Source organism: Falco peregrinus, chromosome 9, assembly GCF_023634155.1.
Source record: "Falco peregrinus isolate bFalPer1 chromosome 9, bFalPer1.pri, whole genome shotgun sequence".
Lineage (NCBI taxonomy): Eukaryota > Metazoa > Chordata > Aves > Falconiformes > Falconidae > Falco > Falco peregrinus.
In genome coordinates, this window is record NC_073729.1 from 38,717,496 (window position 1) to 38,731,135 (window position 13,640).

The 13,640-nt window shown below is 50.5% G+C and overlaps 1 protein-coding gene across 6 annotated transcripts in view; it reads right to left on the reverse strand.

Moving 5' to 3' along the window:
* LOC101916624 (rho GTPase-activating protein 39-like) overlaps positions 1-13,640 on the reverse strand; it is a 67,762-nt gene that overhangs the window by 13,346 nt on the left and 40,776 nt on the right. For all 6 annotated transcript variants that reach the window (XM_013297453.3, XM_055814053.1, XM_055814052.1 and 3 more), the window contains 2 exons: positions 5,587-6,895; positions 834-1,380 (listed from right to left, as the gene is read on the reverse strand). In XM_013297453.3, the coding sequence (XP_013152907.2) occupies positions 834-1,380; positions 5,587-6,895 (1,856 nt within the window). The remainder of the gene's footprint in view (positions 1-833; positions 1,381-5,586; positions 6,896-13,640) is intronic.

Consider the following 13,640-nt stretch of genomic DNA (forward strand, 5'->3'; position numbering starts at 1 on the left):
CAGCAAGGGCAGAACTAGCAGAGCAGGCAGAACCTGCCCTGGAGATCTGAGGGGACTTTAACCTGCATTTGAAGCCCCAAGTGGAAATAGATGCTCTGGTTTCTCACCTGAGACGGGACAAGACACAGGGTCCACTGTTGAAACAGTGACAAATAAGCCAATAAATACCCTCCAGACTGGCACCTGGCTTTTTTTTTTTTTTTTTCTTCTTCTTGTTTTCCCCCCCCCCCCCCAGGGTGCTATAGCAATTTACGATTGAGCTAATAACTGAATATATGCTGGGCTGGTCCCCAAAGCTTCTGAAAGGCAGATAAATTGCACCTGTTTACAACAAAAGCCAGCATCCTTCAGGATCCCCAACTATTTGCCAAGCCAAGATCTGTTTGTAATGTTTGCAATGGCTCCCTAAAAAAATTTATATTAACATTCATCTCTCCTTTTTTTTTTTTTTTTTTTTTTTTGCCTGCTTTAAGGAACTTTGAGGTAAATCATGTCTTTGGAGAACCCAAAGAAACTCTGCCCATGGCAGGTCCAAATAAGCTCTTTTCAGTGCTGATCCTGCCATACTAACTGGCGAGATGAGCACAGTCTAGGGCTTGCATTTCTTTGCCAGACACAAGTGAGAACCACAGGGACATGAGCTGGTGGCAGCTTCATCCCACCAAGGAAGGATGAACTTGCCCAGCACATGATGCTCTCGCCCAACACATGGAAACGACAGCACTGGCTGGTGACTGACTACCTGTAGTCTTAAAAACCAGACAACCCTGAGTAAGTGGCACAACTTGCCAGAATGCTGCTGGGGACGGAGTCCGCGTGCACGAGGCACTTACTGTTTTCATCACTGTCAAGGTGGCGATAAATGTAACCTTCCAGGTAAGACTGAAATTTGGGTGATGGGGAGAAAAAGGCCAAACTTATGGCCATCAGTTCCCAGCCCCATGCCAGACTTCGGTAGCATGTATTATCTGTTGTCTGCCGGATCAATTGTATGTAGAGTTCATCCCGTAAACCTTGCATGCTCCAGCACTTGGTGACTGTGACCAATGCCACATGATTGCGGTCCATGCGAGTCTGACGATCTCCCATGTAGCTCTGTACCAGTTTGAACATCTCACATGCCTCTTTTTTGATGGTGTGGTTGCTAGTGATAAGCATTGGCTTTTTGATAGAGCCACCATTCCAGGACAGCATGTTGGAGATAGAGATCCTTCGGCGGAAGATTCCCTGCGTGTGCATGTTCAGGTTTTTAGAAGCCCAGTCTGCCATGCTGCTCTGAGATATGGGCTTCCGTAGAGTATTGTAAGGGAAATTATATCCTACACAGCCACCAGGCTGGCCACTGCTCTCCTGCTTGGGGTCCAATTCTATTGTCCTGGGCTGCAATGGAGAACAGACATGTTAAAAGCAACTTAGATGACCCCTTACTCTGCCAGGAAAATTATCAGCGGTGAGTCATAAAGCTACCAGCAACTGCAAAGCATTGAATCTGTACAAAACATGACTTTGTACGAATTGGTGTCTGACATCTGTAGTTCTGCAAGAGCCTGGCTGGCACAGCTGTACACTGGTGCTGTCCCTGAGGGAAGCACTGGGACATGGAGTAACAGGCCTGATTGTCCAGCTTGTCCCAGAGCTCCAGAGGACAGCCCAAGCAGGAGCTGGGCTAACTCCCAGAGAAGCACTACAGCTCTGTGGCACCAAGGAGCCACAGGTTTCTCCTCACTCTTTACCTCTCAGTTTCTGTGGAGCCACAGGAGCCCAGGAGGTGGGCAGGGAACACCAGGAGGTGGTAAGAGACTAGACAGCCACAGCACTATTAGCACTGTTTTCCTCTCACCTTTACCCTTTGTGGCCGCTACAATCCCATAGATGGTTCCTGCCTTTACTATTTTCCCAAGTTCTAGCAAGAAAAAAACCAAGAAAGACAAAACCAAATCAACATGTCTGGCAGCCATGAGGAGCTGCTGACCTTTGGGCAGCCTGTGCCTGGACAGCCTCTGCACTGAGGCATTGAAAACATGTATCTCCATTCCACCATGACTTTCCTAATGGAAACACTGGCCAGGCACACAAATGGGGCAGGAGAAGCTAAGAGAGGCACAGCGGAGCATGGGCACAGTTATTTTGATGGCTAGGCTCTCACCCAGATAGGATAAATCATGTCTGAGTTGGTGAAGCGAAGGAGACTGGATATCTGCATCAGTCAACTTCCACCACCAACAGAGCTGGCTCTCACTGTACCCTACAGATGCAGCGCAGCCTCCTGCCAAATCCTCAGCATCCACAGGGAAGATACAGGCTGTGGCTACAGACCCAATGCGTCTGTGAGTACCACTGCACTGAACTCAAGTGCACCCCTGCGATGGGCTCCTACCACGTTTTCCTATCCAAGACAGGCTTAACCCTCCCCAAATCAGAATTGTTCACAAGTACTGGGTTGTTTTTTCTTCTCTGAGAACTAGGGACAGCAGCTCCCCGCCCACAGCCTGCAGTCATCAAACTCCTTTGCTCCAGGGACAAGTTCACTGATCACAAGTTTACAGACACAAGCAGCAGAGACAAAGACCTTCCTTCCAGACTTTGGACACAGTTTTTACATGCAGCCCTTGTCCATCCTTCCCCAGCAATCCATGCAGATAACTACATAATTAAAGCTTTGGTAGTACTGATCCCAAGAAAATGGTGTGTAATAATTACTTGTGGGAATAAGACACTTATTTTGCCCATCCAGAATTCTCTAGTTTGGATGGAAGTGGCAGCCTGGGACACATATTGAACTCAAACACCCAAGAAGTTGTTTTAGGAAACAGACTTTTTTTGTTAGACTTGAAATTCCCACATACAGCAACTAAGAGCAAACACTTCACATTGTGTTCTCCAAGGAGATCTCCAGTAAATAGGAAAAAGCCAAACAAGATAATCTTGACATTTTTGGTTTTTAAAGGAAGATAAAGAAACAAAAATCCTGTAAATTTTGGTTTGGCAATAGAAAAAGTGAAATAAGACATGCATTTTCCTTCTTTGCAGATCACCTTTAACTTGTGCGCCATGCTCCATTCCAGTCCTTGCCCACAGGCAACTCCAAAATACATGTTAGTTCTTAAATGTTTAGAGTAAGTCAGTGTTTTTTTCTTAGTAAGGGGGAACTGCTGAACTCACATCAGAGGCTTGTGCAGTCTAACCCTTCCATATCATACACCTAACATGTACCTACATGTGGATGGCAGGATTAGCACACATCACATCACACTCCACCTCTTATTGCCAGTCTGAGGCACAATCATTTCTCCTGCTTTTCTACTTTGTTTTGTTTTTTTACCCTTCGAGTTACCCCTCTCCCTCCTCACCCTCTCTGAATTCACTCAACACCCTAACTAAAAATCCCTGCCTGCAGTTCTCTGCTGTCTCCATCCTTTATCTCCTTCACTCCAGCTTCCATGCCCAGGGCTGGTTTTCCTCCTACCACCCTAACTGCTCCTTCAGCACATTACTTCTGAGGATCCACCTCCTCATACTCTCTAGAGTTTATCTCTCAAATCTCATTCATGCAACTACCCAGCTATTATCTTTGCGCTGACAAGACACATCCACCTCTGTTCAGCCTGTCCTAGAACTTCATTATCCAAGGAGGATGGGCAGAACTTCCTTGTCTCCCAATTCTCCTCTCCATCATGCAGGCCCAGCACAGGACATTGCTGGTGACTCAAGCCACGCACTGCCATTTTCAAGCAAGGCAGTGATTTTGCTGCCGTATTCTCTGCAGCCTCCTCCCCTCCTTACTTGGACCCTTACAACTCAGAGTATTTCTGTAAATACACTATTTATTGACTTGTTGCCTTTACCACAACTTCCATCTTCTTACAATTTCCACTGTATTCTCCTTCTCCATTCTACCACACAGAAAATTTTTCTGCATCTTCAAGGCCATTCACAGCCTATCCCCAACCCACCACCTCCTGTGCATAATCAAGACATCAAGTCTCAGCTCTCCCCATCAATGCAACAAGGTGTAACACATCCTGAGCACTGGACAGCAGTCTTCCAAGAAGCCTAAAGAGCTTGTGAAATGAAACTGCTGAACTATTAACAGTAACGTGCGAGTTCTGTAAACTCAAACTGGCCGTGTGTCTGAAAAACAGAAAACGTGGGAACATGACATCAGTTTTAAAAAGGGTTTCTGGTGAAAGCAAGGCCCTATTGATCAGAAATTACGATAAAGAGGAGAACGAATACACATAAATCCAGTACAGTGGGGAGGTGTCAGCCTGAGTTTTAGAGAGAAGTTACACCTCATGTCTACTGAAATGGAGCAATCTGAAATGGTCAAGCAGCTTTGCCAAGTTTCTTCATTAAAGGTTGTGTGCTAGCAAACAGGAGAAGACAACAACACATTAAAATAGTCACTTTTCACACTGGAGGACTGTTATCAGCTGTGCCTCACAGAGGAGATGCAGCGACTCAGGCTGTTCAGCAGGAGTCAAATAGTCAGAAGAGTGAGCAAAGAGGAAAAGGACAAAACCTTCACAGGATATAAAAGTCACTTATATAGAACCTAAATCTTAACTAAAACCATGAAGGACAAGTTTCCATCATGGGAGAAAACAGGAGAAAAGATGGCAAACTAAATTCTGTAAGAGTGCTGTGTTACAGAGAAAAACGGCTTCACTTGTGCAGGCACACAAGTAGGTTTTAAAATAGCTTTTCCAACAAGAAGATGCTAGAGTCACTGTCACTGGTTTTCTGAGTATTTCCATTCAATGCTCAGGAATGACTGGGAGGGAGAACACAGGAAGAGGAACTGTTAGAAAAAGAAGAGAGAGGAAAAAACATAAAACACTGCCCACATGGCCATACAAATTCTGACAACTGCGTCCTGTACCCCAGCAACTCTGGCACAATTCCTGCTCCTCTCATACCACTGGCCTGAAATGGGGTCTCCACCACTCTGTCCGGTTCTGGGCTCCCCAGTTCCAGAGAGACAGGGAACTGCTGGAGAGGGTTCAGCGGAGGCTACAAAGATGAGGAGGAGGCTGGAGCATCTCCCTTGAGAGCAGAGGCTGAGAGAGCTGGGCCTGTTTAGCCTGGAGAAGAGATCACTGAGGGGGGGATCTTATCAGTGTCTACAAATGTCTTAAAGGTGAGTGTCGGGAGGAAGGGGCAAGGCTCTTTTCAGGACAAGGGGCAACAAGCACAAACTGCAATATGAGAACTTCCATCTGGGTACGAGGAAAGGCTTCTTTACCCAAGGTGAGTGAGTGCTGGGACAGGCTGCCCAGAGAGGCTGTGGTGCCTCCTTCTCTGGAGACATTCAAAACCTCCTGGACATGATCCTGTGCAACCTGCTCTAGGATAACCTGCTTCAGCATGGGGTTGGACTAGGTGATCTCCCTTCCCACCCTGACCGTTCCGTGATTCTGTGAAACCTGTGAGGCTCTGTGACCTGTTTGCTGTTCTGCAGGCACAGACATGTTCTGCCTGCAGCACATCCCCTAAACCCACCCAGGAGCAGACCAGGTATTTGGCTCTGCACCACGACCATCCAGCAAAGGCATGCGATTTAACCCAGTGTAGATGGAGAGGTACCTGGGAGGAGTGGCATGTAGCATCTGATGAAGCCAAGCTTGTCTGGCTGGTCACATTTTTTTCTAGAGAATCTATTTTCTCAAAAGTCCTCTTCTGCCTCACTGTGTCCTGTGGAGCAGCCACTTCATTGGGAAAGCTGCCCCTGCTGTCCAGGCCCTGTCTATACAGAGACCTATTGCTAGCTGAGACGTCGTCCCTTGAGCTCTGGCTGATGCATTTTTTCAAGTGGTCAGACTGAAATCTGACTTTGTTGCTCTCTGCTGTGATGCTGCTCTCCAGACTTTCAGCATCAAGGCTGGCTTTGCTTCCCCTGCAAGCTGCTGACCTGCCCACCACAGCACGCATCTCAGCGATGAGCTTATCATTCAAAGCTGTGAGCTCACTACTGCTGCCCACAGAGCCAGGTCTTCCTTGACCTGTCCCTTGCCTCCTTCCCTTCCTTTTTCTCAAACTTGGAGAAGGACCAGTTGAATAACCAGAATCCTGATGGCTTATACCAGCTGGGTACTCTTGAGCTTGCAGGCTGCTCTGCCGACTGTGGAGGGCTTCCATGTTCTTGAGGACGTTGGCTTCCAAGATCCTCCAAGACTGCTTGAAGCTGTCCTTTGAAGTAAGCTGACCAGGCAGTTTAGTAGAGGCATCCGATGTTGCAGTAGAAGAGTGGGAGAGTTTGCAAGACTGATCAACATTGACCATGTGTTTTATATATTCTTTGCCAGCTGGACTGTATTCAGTTGAAGAAGGATTTCTTGCATGCTTCTTTGCAGCTTGCTGCTGTTGCATACCTGGATACTGTAATAATTTGGTTGGTTGCAGCTGCTTTTTTAAGCTATTGCTTGGTGACCTTGGTGGAGAAATCCTACTGATACCGATGCTTTCAGTGTCCATATCTACTGGTGGCTCATCATAAATTGGAGACTCTAAAGATGGCTCATCGTATATAGGTGCAGGGGAGGCATACTTGGGGGATGTAGGCTGGGGTGTTCCTGTCTGGCTCCTTGGAGGTGTTCGAGAAGTCGGACCATTCATCAGCACCAGGCAAAACCCACCATTCTCTGTCTTTTTGACCTGCATAGACTGCTGTGTTTCTCCTGTAGGCGTTTGCTTTGTGGCACCAGGGCTCTGGGACATGGACTGAGGCTGAGCATATATGGCTGGTTTTGGAAGAGAATTTTGGCTGTTGGGCTCTGGAGCACTCTGCAGCTGAAGCAAACTGTTTGAAGAGCTCTGCATCTTCCTCAAACTGTTCACTTTGACCAACATGGCTGCTTTCGTGCCTGGCAGAGGCTGCCAGTGGGTAGGAGTCTCCCTAAAGGAAGAAAGATAGAAATACAGGGAATTATTTATGAATTATATTAACTGAATTATCCTGCACTTTTACCCAAATATCAGATTGTTAATCTCAAAGTGCCTGGAGATTCCGCAAGTTATATCAACTCCTCGTTTTTCCCTAGAGATTCCCCTTCCTGAAACAGAAACACATCATTGTTACACACATGAAAAATTTCTGAATTGTGAACAGCAGAACACTGGGATGAAACAAATTCATCATCCTATAACCCATCTGGTATCAACAGAACTGAGATAGGAAACAGCCTACACTTCCCAAGGCTCATTAGCTAGCACAGCACCCAGAATGACCAGCTAAGGACCAATAAACTATTCTGGACCACTCAAGCTGGAAAATAATCCCAAGTGCCTGCCTTTAGATTGTCAAACTATAATGACAGTCCTTACAGACCATATTGGTTTTTTGATCTAAGTTTCAAAATGCATATTTAATTTGCAGAAAAACCTACAACATCAATGGGAGATTTACAGGGGCTGATGTCCCTGGGTTACTCCCATGCAACCCACCAAGCCTCTGTGTAGGGATCCTCCCAGTCTAGTCCAGATGCCATCAGATCTGGTTCCCTTGGCCAAACCTACTGGCCCTGCTCAGCTCTCATGGCTGTGAAATCCTCATCTGCTGGGAGTATCCTCTGACCCATGGTAGTAGTACTCAGGATCCACTACAACCCACCATGCCCACTGCAGCATCCCAGTCCCAAAGGCACATTCTGCAGTGGCTATAGCTGGCATGTGTTCGTGAGCTCTGGCAAAAAGGGAATGGAAAGGCTCTTAAATCAGCCTGAGCTTCCAGGTCTTCAAAGGCACCATTGTTCCCGGGAAGGTCCCCTCGAACCTGGCCTCATTTTGTGCCCTCCCTCCATGTATCTGCTCCCAGCTGTGACTGGGTAAGTCCTGAGGCCATGTTGCACATGCCCTGTCCTGTCAGGGAACTCCTGACAGTACTTCAAGATGATATGCCATCACTATGAGGAAGGACTGTCCCGCAGTCGTTGCCTCTTGCTCACAGCATCACTGCTCAGGACTGACCCAAGCCCTGTCCCAAGAGCAGCTGCTTGGGAAACACTGAGGGATTTGGGATTGGCCTCCTTCCACCTGCCCAAGCTGCCATGAAGCACAGCCCCTGCTCTTCCAACTCCTGTTTTGCTATCAGAAGCTTATCCTGTGTGTGCTTCTTCCCAGAGGCGTGATGCCTGAAGCAGCACACCAGCAGCACTAGGCAAGGACATGGGCAGGGAATGGCCAGTAGTAATGGCAGGATAGGGGTGGCATTCCTGAGGACACGTGGCCTTGCAACCCACCAGGGATCCCTCCCTGGGGAGGCTCCTCACACTTGTGCATCCCTCCTGCACACAGCCAAGCTCCGATCCCAACCACAGGTGCTGCTAAAGACCCAGTTGTTCCTTGAAGAGCTCCCGGACTAACGGGAAGAACCAAAGCAGCAACATTTGGTAGACTTTTAAATGAGCATTTCTAACACTAGTTCACTGATTCCCCCTGCTTGGCTGTACCAGCAGCTCATTTCACAGCAGGGAAGTGAAACTGGTAAAGAACCACATCAAAGACAAGCAGAACAGAGCTACTCACAGGCTCCTGACTTGGCAGGCAGGTCAGGAGTGATCTTTAACACAGTGCTACGGCTGGAGCAGCACTGCATCTGGACCAGCACTACCCAGCTGTTGGATCTCAGGGGAGAACAGCCACAGCTCAGCAGCACTGCAGCCCCTGAGCTGTAGGCATATCCCCCTGCCTTCAGAGATCCTCAGCCCTATAGCAGGGTTGGAAAATAACCCTGCACTCTATGGGAAGGCACTGGACCCAACATACTGTGAGCCACCGGCCTAGTGTTATTCCTCTCCCTGACCTCCAATACTGCACCTCCAGCCAGCTCCATGCACAGCTAAACCACCCACTCAGTGGAGGCCTGGCAGGCACAGCACCACACAACCACGCTCGTCCCACCGCACAGGCTCAGCATGTGCTGGTGCTACATGGCATCGACAGGCCCACCAGTGCATGCCACTCCGCTACTTGCCAAACACTCACTGACGTGGGGCAGCAGGAGCTCAGCCCGAAGCCCTGCCACCTCCTCGCTCAGTGCTGCGCTGCAGTGAGCAGCCTCTCCCTGCCTGCACAGCTGGCAGCCACACCACCTCCTGCATGATCAGCTGTAACAGTCCTGTCAATTCACACCCACACTGCAGCGCTGCACATGTCCCCATCTGTCCCTGCTCAGGTGCAGGGCTGAATAGCCAAGCAGTATCACCAGCCTGGCCTCCAGAGACAGGCTCCTGTCCCAGTATGGCATTATGATGTTAGGGTGCCATGGGACCCCAGCTAGTAATGACCTCCCCACCCCCACATCTGTGTAAAAGAGCAAAGCCCACATTTCGGTCTTCAGATGAGCAATGAGACATTTAACAGGGAAAAGAAAAGGGGGTGCTGTGCTCACAGACTCTTCCTGGAGGACAAGCCAAGATGCCTACCTGTAACCCATTGCTAGCAGGAAGGCGAGGGTGCCCAAAGCGCAACAGCTCCTCACTGCCCTGAGTCACTTCGCTGGGGTGGGAGGAAGACATCCCATGCCTTGGCCCTGCTCGGGATGGGAGGATGGGGTGGGGCCTCAGCATCGGCTCAGTCCATGGGTGGGGGACAGTGGGGAGCAGCAGGAGCCCCATCCTCACACGGGGCTCTCCCTGTGCCAGCTCCACAGAGGCCCCAAGACCCGCCAGCAGGACAGGTTATTCGGATGGCCACAGCAAGGCAATGAGACAATGGGTTCTGTCACAAGCAGCAAGCCGCCCTACAGCAGGGCTTTGGCACTCGCAGTCTGTGCCCTGACAGGCAACAAGGCCAGAGAAACGGGCTCCACTACCTCTGCACTCACGCTCCCTCCTTTAGGCTGAGAGGCAAAGCCTGTGCTAGGACCTAGCCCATCCCACACTGTTTCAGACCAACTGCTGCAAGCTCCTGGAGCTGACAGAGCCCAGCAGTGCTCAGGCAGCTCTTGGGGGATGATGGCACAGGGACCTTTTGCATGATGGCCATGTAGGGCAACCAAGCAAGGTGGGCTGTCAGTCAGAAGCAGGAGACAAGCAAGGGGCCACAATTCAGGATGTGAGGAGCGGTCCAGGAACACAAGCATTTGCCAGGGGTTCCTTGGTACCTCCCCAGAGCTCTCCAATGCCTTCTGCATGCCCACCGGCACTCCTACTTCAAGGAGAGGGTACTGCACCCCGGAGCTTTGCCTTCAGGGCTTGTGTGGGACTCAGGCATATTCTTCATGACATGGTAGTGTCCCTGCATCGCTCCACCATGATATCGGGGGGGGGGGGGGGGGGGGGGGGGGGCGGGGGGGGTGGCGGGAAGGGTGTGTGTGGTGCCTCACAGGACCAGAGGAGACAGTAGAGCTCCACCAGTCCAATATCACTGAGGGAAGAGGGAGCCAAGCTCCAGCCAGACCATGACCACCATGCTCCCCCTGACCAGAAGGTTTGTAAGTGAACATGATGGAGAAGTGAAACCTCCAAATGTGTGCCCTACCCCACTTTGCCTGTCAGTCTCCTCTTGGACACAACATGCTGTCTCCAGCCGCCCTGCCACTGGAGATCAGAGGAAAGGGGCAACATCACAGCATAGAGGCTTTTTTGAAAGGACTGTTTCCACAGCCATGAATGATCCCTTGAGGCTATGTCCTGATACAGCTTCCCTCAATTCTTTCCCCCTGCTGTTGAAGAGACTAAGCAGAAGAGAACTGGGACTTCCTGACTTCCCAGCATGAAAAAAGGTCCAGCCTTGTCCTTCTGGGCAGTGAAAGCCCTAACAGTAAGCAAAGCCAGCAATGGAGAAATCTCCCAGTGCAGCCTCTCAGCCATGCTCTTCAGCCACCAGCAGCAGAGACCCTGTGGAGCTCCCCAAGATGGTTCCTTCGAGGAATGCTTTCAAGTAGCTCCAATATAAACACCACAACCCAGCGCTGGCTTTCCCAGTCCGCACCCAGCGCCAGCAGACCCAGTGTATCCGGCAGATTTTCCCAGGCTCCGGAGCTCCATTGTTTGCTCTTCCCTCCCAGAAGCCTGGAGAAAAGGCCCTGGACCTCAGCTCTGTCCTTTCCAGCAGTTTCCTGGTGCTTTGACAGAGGCAGATGAACAGGGATGTTTGTATTTCTGCGGCGCTGCTGCCTCCGGTGGCCACGCCAGAGGCAGGGATAGAGACCCCATGGAGGCAACCCACCCAAACCCAGGCGTGCATGGCCCTGAGGACAGCTCTGCAGACCTGTGCAAAGTGCATTGTGTTTGCACGCCCTGCCCCAAGCCCAGCAGCTTAAGAAGGAAACAAGGCTGCATTATGGTGTTTCTCGCCCAATTGTAAAGAACTTAATATTGGCATTACTTACACAGGGCCTCAAGGGACATAAGCATATGATGAGGCAAACCAGACTTGTAAGAGGCAGAGGCGCCCTCATAACCACCTTCACAGGCTTCATGTCACACATCCCTTCTGACCCCGCTTCCAGCACACCTTCCTGGCACAATGAAACCAAGCCCCTTCTCCCTCCCAGCCCTGGATGCCGAACTGTGGGGAAGGTGGGTGTGGAGGGGACAGGCAGCACAGTCTGCTGCCCATGCAGAAGGAACCCATGCCTCTCCTGTTCTGGGGGACAGGATGTTCCTAGGGACAGCAGATTTCCACCTGAACGACTTTGAAATGCATTGTTATCGCAAGGGGAACCTCAAAACACCACTCTGAAAACAAGTCCCCGACCCAGGGAGAACCATGGGAAGAGGAGAAAAAAAGTCCAGTCTGCACAGACAGCAGAGCTGGGGATGGCAGAGTCCACTTGCAGCCCTGACTGGTGGCATGCCCGAATGCTGAAGACTAGCACACAGGCTCTGCTCCCAGCAAGACTGTCCTCTTCAGACCTCGGCCCGCTGCCACGCCCAGCCCTTTCTCATCCATGAGGCCTGAGGAGCTTCAGCAAACACCAGCATGGCTGCAGTGGCTCACAAGACATTTCCAGAATGCTACCGACTGCTTTCAGCCCCAGGCTGGTCTCACAGTCCCCAGGGGAACACATCACTCCTTTAGAGATCTTTCCAGTGTGTGAAAGGAGCATTTGGCCTCCATCATCCCTGGAGAGAGTCAGTCTTCCCTCCTGCTAGTATCCCAAGTGCTCAGAATGGGTCTGGAGCTGTAAGGCAAGTGCTGCCCACTGTCCTTGCTCTGGTGAGGGAGGAACAGAACTGGCACTGGGCTGGGCAGCAGCGGGAAGCACAGAAACAAGAGTATGTGCATGGGCAGAAGAGCTTCCCCAAGAGGCTCTGGGGATCACAGCAGCATCTCCCCCTCAGCAAGCAGCTGCCACTTCCCAGGGGGCGGTCGACCCACCCATCTGCCCAGGGAAGCCAAGGGCCAGTGTCTAGAGAAGGCTGCTCCCAGCTGGTGTGCTTCAGAGAGCTGCAAGAGCAGCATCAAGCAGTGGGGTGGTGAGGGAGAAGGTGGGAATTGGCATGTAGACTGAGGGAACAGGCAGCAAGGCAGAGCAGTGCAGCATCCACCTGTCTGGGGAGTGTCTCCACTCTGCCTGAGGCTGTTGAAAACAGTGCGCAGAGGGTTTGGAAGCACTGAAACATGGCAGCGGACACAGCAGATTTAGCAGTGTTGACAGAAGGCACGAGAGAAGAAGGGTGGGAAAAAACAGTCTGCTAAAAGAAAAAAAACCAAAACTCAACCACAAAGTATTACTGGAAAAAGGACAAAATCCCTTCCCCCAGCTCCCTGTGGCATGTGCTTGCAGGAGGCCCATCTTGGGGACCATGCTGGTCTCTTCATCTATCACAGAATGACAAACATAGCGAAGAACAAATCTTTCATGCTCCTGTTAGAGACAAAAACAAAACTATATTGGGTACAGGTACCTATAAAGAAGTCAGATGCTACCAACAGCATTCAACGTATTCACCCTCTGTTTATACAGCTGCATCCCTGCCAAGAAGGGGAAGAGGACACACTTTGTCCTTGGAGAGCACCACAGACAGCAGAGCTGACAAGCTTGAGGTGTCTGGTCTAGTAACAGCAAAAGCACACCAGCAAGGGCATTAGATCCCACCTGGGAACACTTGCTTTAGGCTCAGCTCTTTACTCAACATTTTACAAGCTAGCAAAAGGGAAGAAATCTCTCCCTGGGTGTCAAGACTCAGGTAGGGAAATCATTCTCTGCACCATAATCAGACATGCAACCCCCACTCACAAACAGCGGTGACAACACATGATGGATGGGCAAGAAAACAATGCTCAGTCTCCTGCTTCCAAGAAAGCAGCTTCCACAGGCAAATACCGGTGCAAGGATCCGGAAAAGCCTCACATGTCCAAGCAGTCTGTTAGTTCCCCAGACAAGCTGCCACTCAAACCCTTCCCAGTGCTTGACATTCAATGGAGTTTGTTGCAGGCTCAAAGGGCTTGGAATGGAGTGAGGGAGGACGCCTTCCCACTCCCCTCACTTGCAGGAGAACCAGCAGGGACACCCAAGATGCTACCTGGCACCAGTTTGCTTTACTTTTCCTTGCCAGCCAAACTGCTGGCCACATCACCTCACTCCCCTTCCTCCTATATGAGTGACGCTGCATGGGGTCCTCCCTGCCAAGAGGGCCAGAGAGCTGAGGGATGGGTCAGAGCTGGCATCGCTTATCCCTTGAGGCACAGCT